The 21344-nt window shown below is 37.6% G+C and overlaps 1 protein-coding gene across 9 annotated transcripts in view; it reads right to left on the reverse strand.

The window, feature by feature from the left end:
• The window catches only part of COL19A1 (collagen type XIX alpha 1 chain), a 219392-nt gene that overhangs the window by 130594 nt on the left and 67454 nt on the right, over positions 1-21344 (reverse strand). For 8 of the 9 annotated variants that reach the window (XR_004749526.1, XM_035322084.1, XM_035322088.1 and 5 more), the window contains 2 exons: positions 20530-20583; positions 1875-1928 (listed from right to left, as the gene is read on the reverse strand). Coding sequence is in view for 8 of the 9 variants with exons in the window: in XM_035322084.1 (XP_035177975.1) it covers positions 1875-1928; positions 20530-20583 (108 nt within the window). In the remaining variant the exon portion in view is untranslated. The remainder of the gene's footprint in view (positions 1-1874; positions 1929-20529; positions 20584-21344) is intronic. The other variant, XM_035322085.1, reaches the window with a different exon arrangement.

The raw sequence follows: 21344 nt of genomic DNA on the forward strand, positions 1-21344 counted from the left end.
CTAGGTGTTCCCAGTCACCTTCTAGTCCTTCATGTGTTAAAAAAGGCCTTTCAGGATTTCCTGCATTTTTATTTTTATTTTTTTCCAGAGGCAGAGGTGAGGTCAACTGGCCTGCACTTCCCTGGATCCTTCTTGACAACAGATGCAATGTCTGCCTGTTTGTAGTCATGAAAAACTTCCTCATGTCATCACGATCTCTTGACATTAACGGAGGGCAGCCTTGCAGTCACCTCAGCAGCCACTGGCTGCATGTTGTTTGGTATCTTGTATGCGTCCATTTAGCTTAAGTGCTCCTTAACACTGGCTTCCTTTTCAGTGGGCAAGGAACATTCTTCGCACACTCTGCTAGAAGGTTCAAGTACCTGGGAGGCCTGAGGGCAAACTTTATTAGTGAAAAGCCAAAGTAAACAAGGCACTGAGTACTCTCAGCCTTTTCCATGTCCCTCACTCCATGAAGCAGTGGGTCAGCATTCTCTTCAGTCTTCCTTTTGCAGCCAAAATACTTCAGAGAAGCCCTTCTTGCTGCCCTTCAGAATCCCTCATTAATTTCAATTCCAGATGAGCTTTTGGTTTCCTAAATCCATCACCACACACTTTGGCAATGTTTCTATTTTCCTACTGGGTAGCTTACGCCTGCTTCCACTGTTTACTTTCTTTTTCTTTTTGAGCTCAGACCACTTCATCCATGCTGACATTTTGCCATATTTGCTCAGTTTCCATCATATCACAAAGGACAGATCCTGTGCTTTTAGGAAGCTGCCCTTGAAGATCGACCAGTCTCCTGGGCTCCTGAGACCTGCAGGACAGTCTTGATTGCTCCCCTTTGTCAGATTTGACAAACTTAGTGCCCTGAAACTCTCCTCACAGGCCATGTTTTCTAGATTCTTGAACATACACTAGCTACCTGCTGGGGCCTCTTCAGTTTCTCCACATCTCTCAAAATAGTAAGGATGGAGGAGGCCCCAAGCATGACACAACTTTCCAGATGCAGGATCACCAGTACCAAGCACACGGAGAAACACCATCCCCTGATGTTCACCTAACGTAGTTCGATATGTGCTTGACTTTACATCCACTAGCAGAACACTATTAACTTATATTCAGCCTCATGTCCACACCCAGGTCATTTTCATAAACCTTTCTGTTCAGAATGTCAGGTCTTTGCCTGTACCAATTTATGGGGTTATTAACCAGAGAAAATAAAAAATCTAGTCAACAAAAAGTGCAGGGAAAAAAGTGTATGTCATTTCCATTTGACAACATTAAAAATATTAGCCTACATTAGCCACAGCTAAATTAATTCAAAAAAATCTAACGTTACAAAATTCTTATGTTACACAGCTCCAACCAACAGAAAACAAAATCTGATCATGAAAAGGGCAAGACAACTTTAACAAATATTACCAGTAAACTCTGAATTGCATATCTCTTGCAAGTTCTGGCATTCCTACCTTCTCACCTCTGGAGAGGAGCAAAAGATTAAAATGGAAGAGTACAAAATGCATTGCTTCCCTCACCTCATTGTGCTGAGATCATGATGCCCACATTTCATATTATTGAATCTGCGTATCTCTTGGCTGAAAAGACCCTGCATAGTTCTGAGACTTAGGCAACTGCTCTTAATGCCCAGTAACACTGGTGGGCATGTCCATGCCACTACGCCTCGTGCTCCTTCTCTTGTGAGAAAGCAGCTGATAGTGAAGTTGTATATCATGATGCCTCTGTCATGTCCAAAGTCCAAGTCCAAAACTGGATATATAATTCAAATACAATTTTTGTAGATACTGGGGAGCTGGCAAAAAGGATGTTGAGAGTAAAACCACAAAAAAAAAAAAAAAAAAAAAAAACCTACTTTATATATTTATTTAATTTACCTTGGAACCAGTAAGACCAGGTATGCCAGGAACACCCACTAAGCCAGGTTCCCCCTGAAACAAAATATACATAACCATCATTTTTTCAGACCTAACTCAAGACTGAGCTAAATTAAGAGGGAAAAAAAATGGAGATGTATTTTCTTCTCACTCTTTTTGAACAGAGTTGTTTAATTGACTTCTAGGGTCATTTATGTCTGTTGATTTGTATTTGGTTAAAATACATTTCATATCCAAAATATCGGACAATTAACAATTACAGGTTATCTAACTATGCAGCAGATGTAGCTGCAGACTGCTTCAAATGACTGAGCCACAAGAAGATCAGAGAGTTTGGATCATGTGAAAATCTTTCCTTACTTCTATTTCAGGTCATGATTCAGGAAAAAAAAATAAATAGAAAAACACTTGCATACTATCCAAGTACCTAAAGACCTAGCAAGGGTGTCACAATTTCCATGCTCTCCCTCATACTTATTAGGTGCTTGAGCCCAGAGGGATCTACAATTAAAACATATTTCTGCTGCTACATGTGAGCTGAGTAGTGTGGTGCTATCTTACATGTGACACATCTGGGAGAAGCATCTCTGCCTCCTCCATCTTACAAAATGATCCATCCAAGGATGCACAGAACTTATTTTTCCCATTTTGTCACCACAATCACAGCTGTTCCCATTGAAAAACACAGGAAGAGGTGATATGGTCATTCATGTTTCATAGAATTACCTATGATTACAGTACATATGAAGCAGGATGCTGGCTTCTAGGCTCTACTCAGTCAAAGCGAAATTTCAGACCTCTTCCCTGTCTTTAGGGGAGTGCCCAACCCACTTCACTAGGTGAAATGCTACGCCTTGATCCTGTGCAATGAAGCAGGCAAAAATCTGTCTCTCCTACTTCCTCTGACCACCAAAAGTTTATGTTGTCAAATTACTGACTCCTCTACCCAGATTTTATAAAAGCACAGTAAGTCAGCTGTCCAGCTGTTAGTCACATCCCTCCTCCTCCTCAAAAACCTTTGTGCACTATTCATGACAATTAAGAACCTGATTTATGTTTCTAAATTCCATTCAAGAGACTGGATGCTTAGGACTTACGTGTGGCAACTGAACATAGATACAAACAAACACCTTGTTTATCAGAAATGTTTTTAAAATCTAACTGTCCACACTGAGTAACATGATCATACAAACTTTGGTTTCTGAATTAAGACTAGTTGAGCAGAAGAAAAATAATATAAAAAAAAAAAAAGAGAGAGAAACAGTAGATTTGAGTTAAAAGCTACAGAAAAATGAATCTTGCATTTAATATGGGCTTTTGAAGCAATAGATACAGTCAAAATACTAGTAATATCTACATAGAATTAGACTATAAGATATTGCAACCATTTCCTTTTCCAACCCTTCTCAGCAAAGCTGGCTAGACAGTTACAGCCCCAGTGAGAACGAGGCTATACCACTGAAAGCTAAGAAGTATCCTCCATTTACAGATTCATGAATTATGCCACTGTGAAGTACATTAATTTTGGTTGCGATAAATCTGAAGTTGCTGAGCTAAGTTCTGTTTGACAAATTCATCCATACTCCTATGACTTCAAGTGGGATTTTAGAAAGCTTATTAAGAGAATCTAAAATCAAATGTTTTCTCCATTCCATTCATTGTTCTACTAACTTGCACATGACCCAATTCAGTTTTCTAGCTAAGCAAGAATTCAGCAACAAAAAAAGTTTTGAAAGTTCACTTCTTTGACTCCAAGCCAAGTGGAAGATAAATGCCTCACAGACACAAACAAGAATAAACAGAGACAGAGAAAAAACTCCAATCTCTCTGTACAACACAAAGGGACAATAAAAGAACAATTATTCATCTAGATGATACAAGTAATTAAACAAATAAATACAAAGCACAAAGATATATAACAATTAAAATATGGCTTAAAATAGCCTGTTAAAATTGCATTTTTCTCACTCTACTCAAGGCACAGTTTCCAACATCTTCCTTACAGCTCCCCTCTGTAAAAATAGATGCTAGCATGCTGGGGAAAAATTCTAATTAATCATCACAAGTAATCCTTAGTCTTTCATTTTCTCCAAATTTACAACACGAATTTAGAAATATTCTCTGTAGGCTAATAGTTACCAGATAATATTTTATCTTCACTGCTATTCTAGATCATTATAAACTAGAAAAAAACAACACACATTCACTGTCTGTTTTTTGTTGTTGTTGTTTTTGTTATTGTTTGTTCGTTTTTTTGAAGACAAGGCATAGATGTTTTGTCCTGCACTGGTTAATCAGTGTTCTGCAAATGATTATTCATTCAACACTATAATGCAAAAATAATCTTCCACATCAATATTGATTCTTATTAAATCTAGAATGATTAATGTTGTGGCTGTTTTACTATTCTGGAAATGTGCAGTGTATGTATAATCAGGTTCTCAATGTATCTATCATTTATTGATTCTGCAGTTTTTTACTTGCACTGCAACACCCAATTAGATTAGAAATTTCCTTTACAGCTAAAGGTTTTCAAGATACAATACACTGCATGGTATCTATGTGCTTAGCAACTACCTCAGAATGCATATTATTTTTCTAAGAATTTTTATACCTTGACTTCCATATTTTGCTATTTTTCCATATAAATGAGACTTTCAAATTTGAAAAAAAAAGAGACATGATACTTAATATGCAAATATCTGAAGTATATTAAGTGTATTGGCTATTTGTACTATCATATGGTACGGTACCAAACATGGATTAGGTGTCACATTAACCAATCATAAGAAAAAAAAGGAGTCGAGAAAAACTTGTATCAATGATTTAGAATGCATATTTCTATTTAAAACCTTTCAGGCATTAGTACAGTTTGTAACGTCAAATGTACTGGAACTTTGTGAGATTCTCCTAATGGCTGGGAAAGACAATTACAACAACATATTTTAAATACTTGATTTACAGACATGATTTCTATGAATAGAAAAAAAAAAAAAAAAAAAAAAAAAAAAAGTAGTCAGATGCTTCTCCATCCTCAACAGGCAGTTTTTCTTTTATTTTAAAATTTACTGGGGCACTGCCAGGAGCTTGATTTACAGAATAGACCTGCTACTTCAGGGTTACTAGCAAGGAAACTCATCTTAATAGAAGTAAAATCAGCACGGTCAAATGCTACTTACTGTTTTGTTAATTTATGGATATGTACCTTCCATTACCCTGAGTATGCCAGACCCTTGGAATAATCTAATAGCCCGGTGTTTTAAAATGAGGACAACTATTTTTAGCATTGCAGAAATGGAGCGGAATGTTCAACAATGTGCTATCACAGGGCTCTATCAACATCCTCCCCCTCGTAACACGTACAGAGTGAGTCAAGAGCCACCAACAGGGTCAGAGCTTTCCCTTTAATAAATAACAATCCCACACCAATTATAATCCATTAGATGACATCTCCCTTAGCCTACTGGAGTATTTCCTTGTTTCTCTAAGCAGGCTCAGTTTAATGGCTAGAACTACCCGATAAAATATTAATTATTTAAAAACATACTCATAAAAATATACTAAGACTTGCCCTGTGAATCTCCAGGACTTGTAATGTCAGGAAGCTTGTGCTAAATATTATGACACCCTGGTTTCACTGTATCTAGTAATCCTTTTGTTCTCACTTGGTTACTGCTGAACTACCAGTGCTCCGCACTTGCGGGGCTGCAAAGGCCCAAATCAGGGCTCTCCTTTATGCAAATGTGATCCATGTGAGCAAACATAAAATCTTCCCTTCAAATAACCTGAAGAAAGAGCTGGTGACAGGTAAACAGTAAGTGTCCTTTGCTCTCTTCTGCTTCCACAGCAGCCTCAATATAGCTGGTACTCCATAGTTCAGCCACAGGGGTGAGGGTTGGTCAGGGAACTTGCATGTCCTTGTGTCATAGTGATGAGGGGTCCCGCAGCTTTTCTGTGTAGCTGCTCATGAGAAGAGCAAATGAAAATAGCCCATCAAGAATGACATAATCTGAGTCCAGGAGGCATCAATTTTCCTCATTTCTAGCTCTTCCTGGCCTTGTCTTTGGGACAAGGCTGACTGATTCAGCCATTCATGTCACCTAGAAGTTAATATACTGAAAACTTGACATTTGAAAATTTAGGCTTCAGTGCTTTGTAGGCAAAATAATTAATAAGCAGGTAGAAGCAGCTTAGGACTAAAGAGAACATGATCACAGGGCTCCTTACTCCAGACTACATACTCTCTTCTTGGCATTGGTTCCTTTTGTATTTTTTTATTAGCATGTGCTGAAAGTGCACAGCTACCACAGTTTCTATATTCACACACATAAAACACACATATTTTACAAACACATGGCATAAATCAGAAGTTTGTTTCTATATTTTACTCCACAAATTATTTTCATACAATATGAGAAGTTAGAGAAGTTGTTATGAAAAAAAATGAGATGAAAGGGCCACTCCACTTCTTTTCATGCATCACAGCACACCTATAGGTCTGTACTTTACCTTTCCTTTTCTTTAGAAAATTGATAAGAAACTGCCTGAAACCTTTATGATAAATGTCAAGTAGAGGTTTTTATACCATTAACAAAAGTATCAGCAGACGCAGAGACTCCACTGTCAGTAGTTGTTCTTTATGCTTTTGACAAATATGAGTGGTGTTCACTGCTATCACGTCCTTAGAGAAGTGCCTACTGCCTTCTTTCTCTTCTTGACATTCCTCACCAAGAACTGACCCCTCGGTTCAGAAGACATGCTTCCAGTCACCATTCATAATTGCCACTGATTTCAAGAAGAACAGAACTGGACTGCAAGGAACTTAACAACAAAACAGAGGAGAAAAATAAAAGCAGACCGTATTATCAGCACATAACCAGGACCTCATTCATGTAGCTTATGTTTGGTTCCCAACTGTGCCTCTGTTTTATGTAACCTCCAAGAGGTGATTTATACCTTATTCTCCTTCTCTCCCTCCTACAGTATTTTTAAGAGGAAACTCATTATTTTCTGCAGAGCCCTCAGAGGCCATAATGATGGAGCATTACAAGCCAGAGTAAAGCTCCACACGGTGCCATAGACCAGTGGAATGGGGCAGCTGCTCCTTACTCTGCCTCACTGTGTTCTAGAGCCTGAAGGGCTTTTACCATCTTTTGTCTCTTTGCTTTTCAGACTGCATCAAATGATTCAACTAATACCTTTTTTATGGCTCATCACCCAGTTACATCCCTTAGGTAAGAAAGGTAAGACGCACAACATAATTTACTACTGATAGAAATGGGTAATATTTAATATATTTTTTCCATTGTTATTTAAAAATGTAGTGACAACATGAACTGAACATGAGCTTGAAAACAATCCTGCTCAGTTGACCTATGACACCATACAGAGAGCATAAAGATAATGAATGTGAAGAGCATGAAAACATTTCCTGTAGAGTACTGAGAATAAGAAAATAGGGTTCTGTCTGCAAAAGATTCTGAAAGATTCATAACTTCTTATGGACGAGCAGTTCACAAAATTAAGTCTAGCCAGTTGGATACTTCTATCATCTAAGACAACACAATGGAAAAAAAAAAAGAAGTGATCTTATGCTCATGGACAGTTTTTATAACTATATTTTTCCTTCAAAGTAGATCTGTCGAAAGAAAAATTGCCTGGACTTATATGGCATCTATTGATTTAATGTTAATCCAGCTATAACACAGCCTTAAAACAAATCTAAACCCTATTAAATTTTTAATGGAACTGCAAATTCATCTGATTGACCTTGCTAAAATAATATTTTAAATGTAATAACATTAATTATCAGCTAAAAGGCATTCTCTGAAACTAATGAATCACTGCAGTCTTTTTAAATAATAAAATTATTATGACTATTATATTTACCATAATAATTGGTGCACTGAGGTAAACTACACTGGTCAACCTCTTATAGGTGGAAGGCTATTCTTTAATGCAGGAAATAAAAAAAAAAAAAAAAAAGAAAGAAAGAAAAAAACTTATAATATTCATTTCCATAACTTGGAAGTTATGCAATATTCCATATATTTCCTTATATAAAAATCTATTTCCATATATTTGGGAGATAGATTCTCAGCAGGTAGAAATGCCAGTTTACACTAACAAAGATCTGTCCACAGACCATCAACCAGTCTGACATCTAACAATACAGCTATAAAATGCAAAAAAACAGCACCAAAATTACAGATTTAAGGTGAATCAAAAATAAATAGATAGCATATAGACTGGAATTTCTAATATAGGAACTAACTCAGCTCAGTATTTGTTCTGAACTACCACATGTTGGTTTGCTTGTATAGCTGCAAACCTCCTGTCAACTATTAATGAGTAAAATAGTTCAAGATACAGTTTTCCTGTCTCTATTTACACTCAGAAGTGTAATACTTTTTTAATAAATCTCTCTCTTGACTTTTGACATTTGATATATTTTGGAGATGGACTAGTATTTGGATTTAAGAGGCTATAAAGTCAATATACTTAGAATTCCATTAGACAGTTTTCGCACCTGTGAATCCAGGTATCAACCAATATGATGTCAGCACAGGAACCACAGAGAACTGCTTCCTAAAGATAAGTCCATATATACCTTACTGCTATCAGTTCCATGCAGCTTTGAAGAGAATAGCAGCATCTCAGCCTAGCAAAGTTGTAACTTTTCCTTTCAGCCCCTTTTCTTGACCTCTTGGATGCTTATTAGCCTATCCCTACATCTGGGATGCCAGACAGAAAGAGCTAGTCCACTATCCAAGGGACACAGATTCTACATGAGGAGTTTTTAATCATCCTTTCACTAAAAAACATTGCTTATTTAGAGAATCAACATTACTCTGACAGACATTTCTCTGGCTGCATTCCTTTCTCATTCTTCTTAAGTTCAGCAGACATACTGCCAGAAAGCTATATTCTATAGTGTGGTATTTCTTCTGGTGTTTCACAATGCTGGTATTATAACCTCATCACTGCAAAGATCCATTTATTTTTGTTAACAGTTCCTGAAGTCTCATCTCCTTCCACGTCATGGATTTGAAAACCAGAAAACAAAAATGCTCAGACTAAATTATGAAGAAAAATAGAGGGGGAAAAAAGACAAACTGCTCATAGTAACTGTTATGTTACAGATGCTATTGCCTAAGATTCTGAAAGTTCACATTAATCAAAGGTTATTTATAAGAGCATCCTGATACTCTACTATTTCCAATGCTGGTTTGGCCAGAAGAGTTGCTTGCTATGGCAGTGACTAACAAATGTCACAAAGATGTCGTTTCTTCCACTCACCGTTACTTGAACAAAAACCTTAAACTGAATTAAACAGACTACAATTGAGGCAATCTCTCTTCAGTTATACAGAGTCCTGTGTGTAGCTTACAATAAAAGCAGTAAGGAATAGCATTGTACACTTTTTATTCTCGTCCATTAAATACATTCTGACCCTCACTCTTCCCTCATAGCCCTGGTTGTATCTCTATCAGTACTGTACACCCTTCTGGGCAGGGAATTTTTTTTACTCCAGGCTTATGCAAGATTCTGTACAAGAAAGTCCCAAGACTTTCTCATGTTAAGGAAAGAGGCAGACACAATGTGTAACTGCCATACCCAGAAGTCTTGCATTCTCCTTCCATCCCTGCTCTGTGTGGGAACGTTCACTGTGACAAAAGGACAGCTAAATAAACATTTCTTGAAACCCTATTGGCAGGAGCTATAAAGAAAATGTGCATCTTCCACATGTAAAGGTAGCAGGTTCCAACTCTTAAGTAAAATTAGCATGGATTAATTTCTCCCATTTAGTATCTGAGGGAAATGTTTGTTTGTTTGTTTGTTTTACCAGACTAAAACAGTATTACCATCATTTTTAAGGAGAAACAGAAGAACTACCTTTCACAACAAAGAGGGAGAATACTGAAGGGGGTCTAATTCTTAACAAAAAGCATCAGCTGATTAGCTTCTCAGTATCTGTGAACAAAATCTGTCCTGTGTGAGGTGCTTTTAAATACAAATCAAACACCTGTCACTCAGCTGGGCTGTGTGTCACTGCTGAGCCATCTGCAGAAACATACCCCACGCCAGTTACTTTACTTAGCCCAGCCTGGGAACAAGAATCCATTAGACAGAAAGTCAACAGTGGAATTAGCAGCACTTTTTCTTTTCGTGCCCTTCCACTTACTTGTTTGACTTCTTATGTTTCTATTTTTGGGAGCCTCATGCCAGAGCAACAGTGCTGACTGCTGATTAGACAAGACTTGGCCCAGCCTCAGCACGTCACATTGATCTGATCGATTCAGGCTTGAAGCATGCAGTATGAATCTTAGGTATTGAGAAATACCTGCTAGCCATGGCAATTTAAGGAGTACACCCCGTTCTTCTGTACCTATGAATGATTTTATTATATGAATAAATAAATCTGCATATCCAACAGCTTGTTATCTATGAATGAAAATAGAAAGCAACTTACATGGAATTTGGAATATAAAACTTACACTATAACTTTTACATTGGGGGGGGAACTACTTTTTCGGGAACTAGGGTTGCTGTTAATCAGGCAGAGTATAATGTTATATATAAATATAATTTCTAACATTAACATACGTCATTGTTTTTAAGTTATTCTACTACAAATCAATAATTCATTGGGTTTGAAGTGTTATATTTAGTAAAGTTCACTAATTTCTCAAAAGAAAATAAACACAAGTAAGCAAAATGTGTCAGAAAAGTAGTACAGCACTGCAGTACAGCAGAAAGTTCCTTCCGTCCTGATTAATCTATCTCCGGCAACACACTACTGCCAACTTTTATGATTTCAAGTCTCGCAATAGCTGGTATTTTTCTTAAAGCCCTACCTTCTTATGAGATGGGAACAACTGAGAATAATAGTTTTAATATTTCCAGTCTCTACCTGAATGAAGAAAAAAAATCATGAAAATGTGACACCATGTGCTACAGAAACCTCACAAAACAGCCTAAAAAATATTTTTTTTTTTTTAAAAAAAAAAAAAACAATTGAAGAAAACTCCTCAAACCTCCCCCCTCCCATTCAAAGTCTGCAAGATCCTGACTCAGCCTTCTCAAATGCAGTTAAGCAAACCAGAGCCATGCAGACTCAAAGCTGGAGTATTCATCAATCTCTGATTAAGGAACAAAGAGCTACATTTAATGAATGCATTATTTAATGACTGCATTATTTTTTACTTCCATGTTATGTAACAAACTAACAAAAGCCTCTTCTACGTGGCAGAATGCCACGGTCCCTTTTGCTCCCAGCAGCACAGACCCCTATAAAATGGATGGTGACCTTTGGTTTCTTTGGCCACACCTCACGTAACAATAGCAGTCACTGCCTGCAGAGCCCATGTGACTGGCCACGTTTTTCTGGTTATTAAAATTTCCTTTCAAATACCAGAGCCCCCCCTTCTGCCCCCACTCTTATCCCACCACATTGACACCGACCTATCACTTTGATGCTGAGCAATACAAGCATTAGTGTCTGGCTTCCCAAATACAGCTTGTACTTTTGTCCTACTGAGACCGATCTGATTCTGACAGAAACTAGGAGAGGGCAGTTGACAATGCCATGGATTAGCTAATGGACCGAAGGAGGCTTTTTTTCCTCAAAAAACAATGATTCTTTAATGCAGGATGAAGTGTCTGCTCACCAACAGCACACGCCCGAAAGCAGTCACTAGCACCATTCTCTCCAGAATGGAAACAGCACCAAGCAGTGCCGCCGCACGCGATGGAATCTTGTGCCCTGCAGCTCGCTAGCAAGAACCCGACTGTACTGCTGCCGTGTAACTTTAGGAGCTGAAAAACCAGGGAGCTCAACAGTTCCTGCAGTTGTGAACTGAAAAAATCACCTAATAAGGCAAAAATAAGTCAGCACAGCAGACAGCTCTCTGGAATCAAATTTATGATCAAAGGCTATTCAAAACACATCCTTGTAATGTTAAAGAGAGAGCAGAGCAAGAAATATACATGCTGAAGCAATGAAGCAAGTTTTGGAAAACATAATGGTCTAAAGTGTTTGCCCAGTAGGATTTTTTGAGAGTGTATTCATGAATCAGAAAGCTATAGAGAACTACTCTTTTCACATACATCCATGTCTTAAAATCAGACGTGCATTAATTATACTCAAAGATATCACTGAAAACACAAAAAGAACACAGGGAACACATACCAGATTTGTTACTGTAATAAATGAGATCCAACCACCTGATGGCCAGCAGTTCTCAAAGTCAAGGCTTTAATATAATGGTAATAAAGTTTTCAACTGTAAAACCACTCTCTCTCTCTTTTTAATATTTACTTGTTAACCCATCAAACCTTGTTTTTAAAAAATTGCACCTTGTTTCCTATTGAAATGTTTCAGCTTTATGATAATAGAGCTCACAATTTTCCTTCTACTTTGAAAATTTTTCTGTTGTCAAATATTTCTTTCTATACTAGTGATTATACTCTTCAGTCTTTGTTGCAGACTCCAGTGTAAAGCAATAGAGGGATTTTTCAGAAGCTGTATGACTTGTACAAATTGTCAGCATACGTCATCTAAAAATGTTGAAATGTAATTGATTAGTGATGATAGGAGCTCAGAAATTGGATTGCACTGAGTAATAGACAAACTGAGGAAGATAGCTTTAAGCAGCACATATCCAGTACTCTGTATGCATTTTTGGAAGCTTTCTCAGGGATGCTGATGAGCTACGTTGGAAATACCCTGACCCCTGTGAAGGATCTGTACAGCACATGAGAAGTGGAAGACGCTGTGTGCAGGGATCTTTCAAGACAGCAGCAAGGAAAAGACTGTGTCACTGGAAGCTCAGCCACATGTCCATGACTCTTCTATAAAGTCAAATAGGCATTGAAAAGTTCTAGACAGGGTTTCCATGGTCTAGTTGGAGCAATGGGGAAAACAGTCAAACGATCATAAGGATCTTCATGATGATGCAATTTGATTTGGATGTACATTTAACAAGTTTCCAGTGTTCAAGAGGCATTAGGATATTACACTTAATAAAATGCTTTAAATGCTTTAACTTTTGTTTAGCCTTGAAGTGACCAGGAAATTGGACTTGATGTTCTCTGCATGTCCCTTCCAGCTGGCTATTCTATTTTGTTCTAAAAAGCTATCCCTGAAGATCTGACCCTGGAAGATCCCTGAAGATCTGACCCTGGAGATGTGTATTAAAACTACCTCCAAAAGTAATTTGAAGTTGCACACTGTACTTGTATGTCTTTTCTTTCTTTCTTTCTTTCTTTTCTTTCTTTCTTTCTTTCTTTCTTTCTTTCTTTCTTTCTTTCTTTCTTTCTTTCTTTCTTTCTCTCTTTCTTTCTTTCTTTCTTTCTTTCTTTCTTTCTTTCTCTCTCTCTCTCTCTTTCTTTCTTTCTTTCTTTCTTTCTTTTCTTTCTTTCTTTCTTTCTTTCTTTCTTCCCTTAAAGCTTAAATGCATATATTTGGAAAACAAAGCACTGGGCATTTCTAAGCCATGTATTTTATTGAGCTTCTGAATTCTGCAAGTGTTTTTTTTTAATTGTAATTTTGTAATAATCTTGTAATTTTTTTTATTATGATTTTTTTAAATATCATGTTTCATAGCGGTTTTCAAATTCACTTCCTCAGACACCATTAAGGGAAAACAGAGCTCTTCCTATCAGGCAATGCAAAGGAGGCAGTTCAGGGAGTGTTAACATGCTGTTTTGACACCACAAATTGTATCCTTATCACATTTTGGGAACCCTTTTACTAATCATTTCCTGACTTGTACAAAACAAAAACTCTACTGCGAAAGGATAATCAAATTTAATGAGAACAAAATGGTCAGTGCTTGGTTTCAGAGTCAGCTAAGACTCTGAAAGAATGCAGAGAAAGCACATTGTTAATGGACTTGAGAAAACTGAAATTACAGATTTCAGATTACAGATTTAACTAATTAAATGAGAAAAACACCACCCACCAACAAACAACATTATATATTCCAGTCCTGTTGTCTTCCAGATCGCAAAATATGTGAGATTGTGTATAATTTGTTGGCCATCACCACAAATAGATGGAAGTGAACAAAAAAGGGAACAATTCTTTTGCAGATACCTACTGTACAGTCACACATCTCATCTTCATCACTCTTGAAGTACAAATAGCACTTGTATAGTTGGTAGAGCTCTTGAAATGTACACTTAGTTTTTTCTCTGGTCTGACTTTGAATATAAATCTAAGTTGTGTGATGATAAACATTGTTTTTATTAATATAAGCATTTCTTTCTCCTTTCAGTCTGTCTAAACTGTTTATTTTAGTAGTATACTGTGGGAGTAACCACACAGTGCAGTAGCAAAGGCACAGCATATTGAATATTTTGCTGCTTCTGCAGGCTTAGTGTGCAAAAAAAAAAGTTATTTTGATGAGCTTGCTCAAAATATTTAATATTTTAGGATGTCTGTTCATAATCTAGATTGGAAAAAATAATGCAAAAAATACAATAGTAAAGCTAAACGATTTGAAAGTCAGGTATTAAAAGTGAATGGACTTACAAGTAATACACAAAATGTAGTTTAACAAATATAGGTGCATGATCACCATCATGATGAAATCTATACTATGGACTAAAATAAAGCAATTATTATAGAAGCCTGGCTACAGGGGAACAGACAAAAATGTATTTTGGTTTGGTAAATCATCTGGATTCTCTGAATTACATTTCTGGCTACTTCAGTTGTATTTTACAGAATGTAGTAGAGAATGAAGAAAAAGTATTTCCATAATAGAAATAACAACAACCAAAAAAACAAAAAACAAAAAAAAAACAGACAAATATGGAATGGTCAAGAATAGAGCCAATTATTCACCTTCAGCAGCTTAAATCCTTGGAGACATGCTGCCATCAGCACATCCTCACAAGCCTAAGAGCTTTTGGGCTATTAGGACCCATAACATATGTACTCTCCTAGACACAATGGTGGCAACCTCTCTCTCAGAACTAGGAAAACCCTTGTACACGGAGACTGACCTGTTCCTAAAAAAAAAAAAAAAAACACAAAAAAGCCAAAAAGCATCGTCTTAAAGCATCATATGTTTGTTTTTTTAATAGGATACTTTCCAGAAAATGTAATAACCTTGCTCAGATTTCATCGGTGGTGTAGCACGACACACACAAACAGTATCTAAAGACTACTCTTAACAGCAGAGCAAGCAGTTCTTGTTGTAATGAGATTACTCCAACTGCTAGACCAGGTTTGCTTACCTTGTGAAAACTGATGTGAAGCAGATAGGCAATTGTCATCCTACACCTTAGAGCACTCCATTCTCCTCAAACCTCTGCTTCAGAGACAGATTTAATTTCAGCATGTTTATTCTCAAGCCATACAGCCAGCACTCTGGCTGCAGTCCAGTTGTACTAAATAGCTTAAGAAGTGTATCCAAAGAAAATTTCACTTGCTAATCGCCAAAGAATAAAGTATACTAACACACTGCTTCTATGACAAGTGTTTGTTCTGTCCTCATAACCTTTGCTGAACACCTTCAAACTGGCCAAGGCGTAAGGACTCACACACATAGTGATTCTGATTTACCACAGAATTTCAGTTCTTCTTGTATCATAACTGGATAGATACGTTGACAAATTTTCCACAGAAGGCTGAGTCACAAGTCAGTCCTGATTGCAGGAAGGGGATTATGGCAATGTTTTGCATATCTTCCAGTAGCCTACAATTGAAGTTAGTTTCCTTCCAAGGGAGGACTATTGCTGTCTTATTTTTTAGGATTATAAACTAACACCACAGAAAGTCTCTCCTACTTTTAAGAATTCCATCTGTTGCCTTAGGTGAGACCTACTATTTTAAAAATATCTCTTAGGAAGGTTCCCTGAAAAAGGTCAGGAAAGAAGAAACTAGGTAGTTAGACACAAATATTTGTGATGGTGTCTGTGATCTTCCACCTTCTGATTTTGAGGGCCTGTGGTAGGGCTCCATGGGGACTGCATTTGATTCTTCACTCTCTAGGCTGGTCACCAGTACTGTCAGACTGACTGCTTTTGCCCTGAAGGCAGATGACATGGCAGGCATGTTGTGGTGTGGGGTGTTGTCAGTCAGTAGAAACCTTGCTTTTCATGTCGGCAGCTTACAAGAATTACAGTGGAAAAAGCAGAACTGCAGAACTGCCTGAACAGACGTCTGTTTTCTTTAGGAAGCAGGTGTGTTAAGGTTATTAAGTCACTCTGGAGTCATTAAGACTTAAACTTTGTTATCAGGATTAGCACACAGCAGGTCCAACCTCTCAAATGGCAAAATGTCCCACCAGTCTACACCACTGCAAGTATTAGCCAGTACAACTATTGCAAAACCACTGCCGCATTCAGTGAATGAGAAATTGTTCTGGCTGTATCAAGGGCCACCTGCAAATTATTGTTGGCTATAACTTGTCCTACAAATGACAGAACACCAAACATCACATCTGAAGAGAGACTGAAGATGTAATGAGGTACACAATCTATTCTCACTTTTTAGATCCCTGAAAGTCAAGGCCATATACAAAGGAAAAATTACAGACTTGCCTAGAAAATCTGCAAAGTTCTCATTGTCTATGTAGATTTTGAAAATGAAGTATATGATCATGAGGTATTTTCTGGGGAGGTAAAATTCTCTCAAGTAATAAAGGTGATCGGATAGGATTTTTCTAGCTTTAAACTTTCACTACAATGATGGGCAGATTTGAGGTAATCAGTTCTACAGAAACAGCCCTTCTAATAGTCCAGTTTATCTCATTCTAAGGTAAAGTTCCAAAAGAGGTCACGTGATTTAAGCAACATGGCATTATCCTAATGATTCTATGATTTTATAATTAAGATCCGCCACATATTTATTCTCTGATCTTTTCCTCACAAAAAGAAGTATGAACAATATGAACAATGAAGTATTGTAGTGGATAGTTTCTGGGTGCATCAGCCCTTTTTCTCTCTGAAGTATCAACCTGCATTTACATACAAAATAGCTGTATCATTTCTTTTTTTCTTTTTCCTGAATAGTTAGTGACAGGGTCATATCTGCACGAACTGCAGAAAAACATAAATTAGACATCCCAGTCAAACAAAACATCTCTGTTAACAGAAAATGTGTATTGAGGGGTGTAAGAAAAGGATAAGCAGTGCTAATTCCTGAGAATGTTCCCTCAGCATTCCACAATCTGCACCTCCCCTTCCGGAAATATAGGAGATGCCTTGTACTTAGCAGTTCTCAGATGATTTTTCTTCCTTTACTTTGTTCAGTTGTCTTTGAATCCATGTACATTTCTAGCATCCAGAACACCCCAGAAAAAAAGAGCTCAGAAATAGCAGACACACAAATTCACACAGTTATTGATGCATCAACTGAGAGACAGAGCATGTTAATACCTTTCATAATATAAGGAAAATAAAGTGATTCGACCTCTATAAAGACACTAGTAATTCCATTCAGCCCTATACTACTCTACATAGACATGACAACTCAGGCTAGCATAAATCAGGTGGCTGTATCTCAGTTTCATCTAGTTATGTATGTACAAAATAAACATATATATATATTAAAGAGCTTTTGGTCTTGCCAGTTTCAGATTCCACAATAGTTCATTTTTAATTTGCAACAGTGATATGGCTTTTATGTAGTCTGAACTAAAAGAACTATACTGTTCAGGAAAAGTATACTGTTCAGGATAAGTACAGTGTCTGAAGATTAAATACGATCTGACTGCTGAGCCTTATATAAACTAACAGGAGCTTTGGGATTTGGCCTCACAGTGAATCTGCAAGGCACTAAAAAAATAAAAAGAAAAGAAAAAGGAAAAAAAAAAAAAAAGGAATCCAAACAGTATTAACCATGGAAACTGCAATAATAACTTTTACTGGAAAAGCAATGTCACTTGGTAATTTTCAAGAAAGACAATAATTTATTCCCACTAGCTCACAGAGGGGAGCACAGTAAAAACTGTCTAACTGGATCAAATTGAAGGTTGGAAATTAGGATAAATTTCTTCTCTGAAAGAGTAGTCAGGCATTGGAATGGGTTGCCCAGGGAGGTAGTGGCGTCACTGTCCCTGGGGATGTTCAAGGAAAGGTTGGACGTGGTGCTTAGGGACATGGTTTAGTGGGTGACACTGGTGGGGGGGGGATGTTTGGACCAGGTGACCTTGGAGGTCTATTCCAACCTTAATGATTCTATGGTTCTGTGAGGAAACTTTCTCTGGTCAAGTGTGTTTCCAAAATTCTGGCAACAACACCAGACGCTTATGGAAAGTATAACAACTGGGCAACCATAAAGACTTCCCAGTGGGTTTCCCAGACTTCAGCATCTTGGAGTTCAAGAACTTTCACAGAAGCAGTGTTGTCTATCTTTGATACCCTCTGTGGATTTTTATTTCACCAACTTTCTAATCAGTTTTTTCAAATGATTTAAATCCTATGGCAAAGTTCCAACTTTGATTTTGTTATAAGCAGAAGGATATAATATCTATCCTTTCTATCCTTTCAGAACTTGCTATCAGATAATTTGATATTCTAGTTCTCCCACTGGAAGAGTGTGAAATAAATAAATACAATCCCTATTAATCTTTTCTGTTCCACACATGCTTTTATAGAGCATACTTTTATAGAATGCAACACATTTCCCCTCCGCTGTGACTTTTTTTTCAAACTGAAGTCCACATTGCCACATCTTAACTGGGAGATGCCCAATGCTCTTGATTACTCTTGACACCTCCTCTGAACCTTTTCCAATGCTATTATATCCACTCTGAGATGTAGGAACCAAAACTGTATACAGCATTCAAGATGCATCACAATGCAGTTTTATTAACAGTAGTGAATTTAAGACGTCTTTTCTTTGTTCTCCATTCTCTTCCTAATCTTTACTAAATTTAATTTATTTATTTGGCTAGTGTTTAACAGTGAGTGTATGTTTTCATTGACCTATAATCTCAAAATCACTTTCATGAACAGTAATAGCTAATCCAGAGTGCAAGTTTTGGCTTATTTTTCCTTCCATCACTTTACAATTATTTTCACCGAGTTTTACATGCCACTTTATAATTCACTTCCTCAACACTATAAGGTCATTTGAACATCTTTGCAGCCTGCTCTCCACTTTTTAACCAAACATAACTTAGCATAAGCAGCAAATGCCATTATTTTAATTCATCCATTTTGTAATGTCACGTATCTAGCTCCTATTTTTAACAAAAACATAGTTTGAGAAAGAAATAGTAAGTAAAAATGAAAGGCAATTTCATAATTCTATATCCTGGTAATTACAGATTTTAAATCTCACAGTTGAAGTGAAATCCTTACTTGTTTCAGTGCTTAGAAATGTGGATAATTACTAAATAAACAAAACTCAGTGCCATTACTAAAATGCTGCATACGTGTGAAAGGGGTATGTCAACCAATAAAGTGCAATACTGAAATTTTGAGCTTATCACAGCAACAGCTGCCTTAAAAAGGAATACTTGCTTATGGTGCTGAAAGCACAGAAACTTGAAGTGCATGATGAAAAAGAACCTAAATTGACAGTATTGAGGGATGAAGACTTAAATCAGGATGTTACAGATACCACTGAAAACAAAACAAAACAACAACAACAAACAAACCAAAACCCATCTGTGCAATGGACTAATGCATTTATCTGGAAAGCTTCATTCATTTATGTATTAAGTGGCTTCCAGCTAATATCTGGAACAACAACAACAGAAATCACAAGAGGTGAAAAGGTTATAATCTCCAGCAACATACTGTTTCCTCAGTGTTGTGAGAGTTGCATTCTATACTGAAAATGTCAGGATTTTGGACTAGTGCACTTCCTCTAATACAGATAACTAGCTCTGAACTCAAGAAATCTTTACAACTGCCTTAAATTGGACAAAGTGAGTGGGTAGCATCCTGAAATGAAGTGATACTTACCTTCTTGAATACACAGGTAGGTTGATAAGCCTTTTTTAGCTATGGCTATTTGCTCAGTGGTGTTTACCTTAAAGCTGTATCAAGCAGCCTGTTGAGAGCTTAAGAGCTCTTTTCTGGGCCTATAGACCACAGTCTGCACAGTTCAACAAGTTATCAGGGAACTGAAGAACAGAGCAACCAGTCTTCTTTACTCCTGCTTCCTTTCCAAGGCTGAGGTGTTAAGAACTGAGAAGAGCTCTTACCTGAGAAGAGCTGCAGCAAGTGTTGGAGACCAGGCTGGATCAGGTGTCCCCCATGCCATCTGGGCATGAGGACAACATTCCCATGGCAGGGCAGCTATGTGGAAGTTTAGCTGCTGGTGTCACCACCTGCTATGGGCTGGTGTGGAGCTGTCCTCACACAGAGCCAGCCAAGCCTTCTCCTCCACCTCTCTGCGTGCTGGGCATGATAGAACATCTCCTTCCTGCTCTACCAGTTGGGTGGGCTTCCCTTGCTTATATATAACATCCCATCCCTCTACCCTCCATCCCAGGAAAAAAAAAAACAAGCATGCGTGCAGAGAATACTATTGGTTGGAGTGTGTTACAAAAAAGCTGGTCGTGTACATAGCAAAAGCTAGTTTTCTAACAGACATGTTCTATCCTTACATTTTTGTACGTAATTATAGATAAGCTGCTGTCAGAGTGAACATTTCCATGTTACATACTTCTATACAAGAACATACCTTTTCACCAGGAAGACCAGCAACACCATCCTGTCCTTTTGCACCCATCTCACCCTGTAAAACAAATTATTCAGTTAGAAGTTTTGAAGATGTCTAAGATTGTTAACTAATACTTAGGTCATATTTGATTCAACAGAAAAGTGTTTCCTACCCATGTAGATCTGGTTTTATCTGCTTAGCAATATAACAATTATGGAGGAGGATGCCATACATGTAACACTAAAATCTGAAAAAAAATAAGTACTTTTAAAGCACATATAAGGTCAATTGAGACCCTGATCTGAGAAATAGAATCACAGAATCATAGAATCACAGAATCATCTACGTTGGAAGAGATCTCCAAGATCACCGAGTCCAACCTCTGACCTAACACTAACAAGTCCTCCGCTAAACCATATCCCTAAGCTCTACATTTAAACATCTTTTAAAGACCTCCAGGGATGGTGACTCCACCACTTCCCTGGGCAGCCTATTCCAGTGACTAACAACCCTTTCAGTAAAGAAGTTCTTCCTAATATTCATCCTAAACCTCCCCTGGCGCAACTTTCCCCCTCATCCCCCTCATCCTGTCACCAGGCACGTGGGAGAATTGACCAACCCCCACCTCTCTACGGTCTCCTTTCAGGTACCAGTAGAGCGCTATAAGGTCTCCCCTGAGCCTCCTTTTCTCCAGGTTGAACAGTCCCATCTCCCTCAGCCGCTCCTCGTAAGACTTGTTCTCCAGACCCTTCACCAGCTTCGTTGCCCTTCTCTGGACTCGCTCAAGCACCTCCATGTCCTTCTTGTAGTGAGGGGCCCAAAACTGAACACATTAC

This window comes from Oxyura jamaicensis, chromosome 3 (assembly GCF_011077185.1).
Source record: "Oxyura jamaicensis isolate SHBP4307 breed ruddy duck chromosome 3, BPBGC_Ojam_1.0, whole genome shotgun sequence".
NCBI classification, from domain to species: Eukaryota; Metazoa; Chordata; class Aves; order Anseriformes; family Anatidae; genus Oxyura; species Oxyura jamaicensis.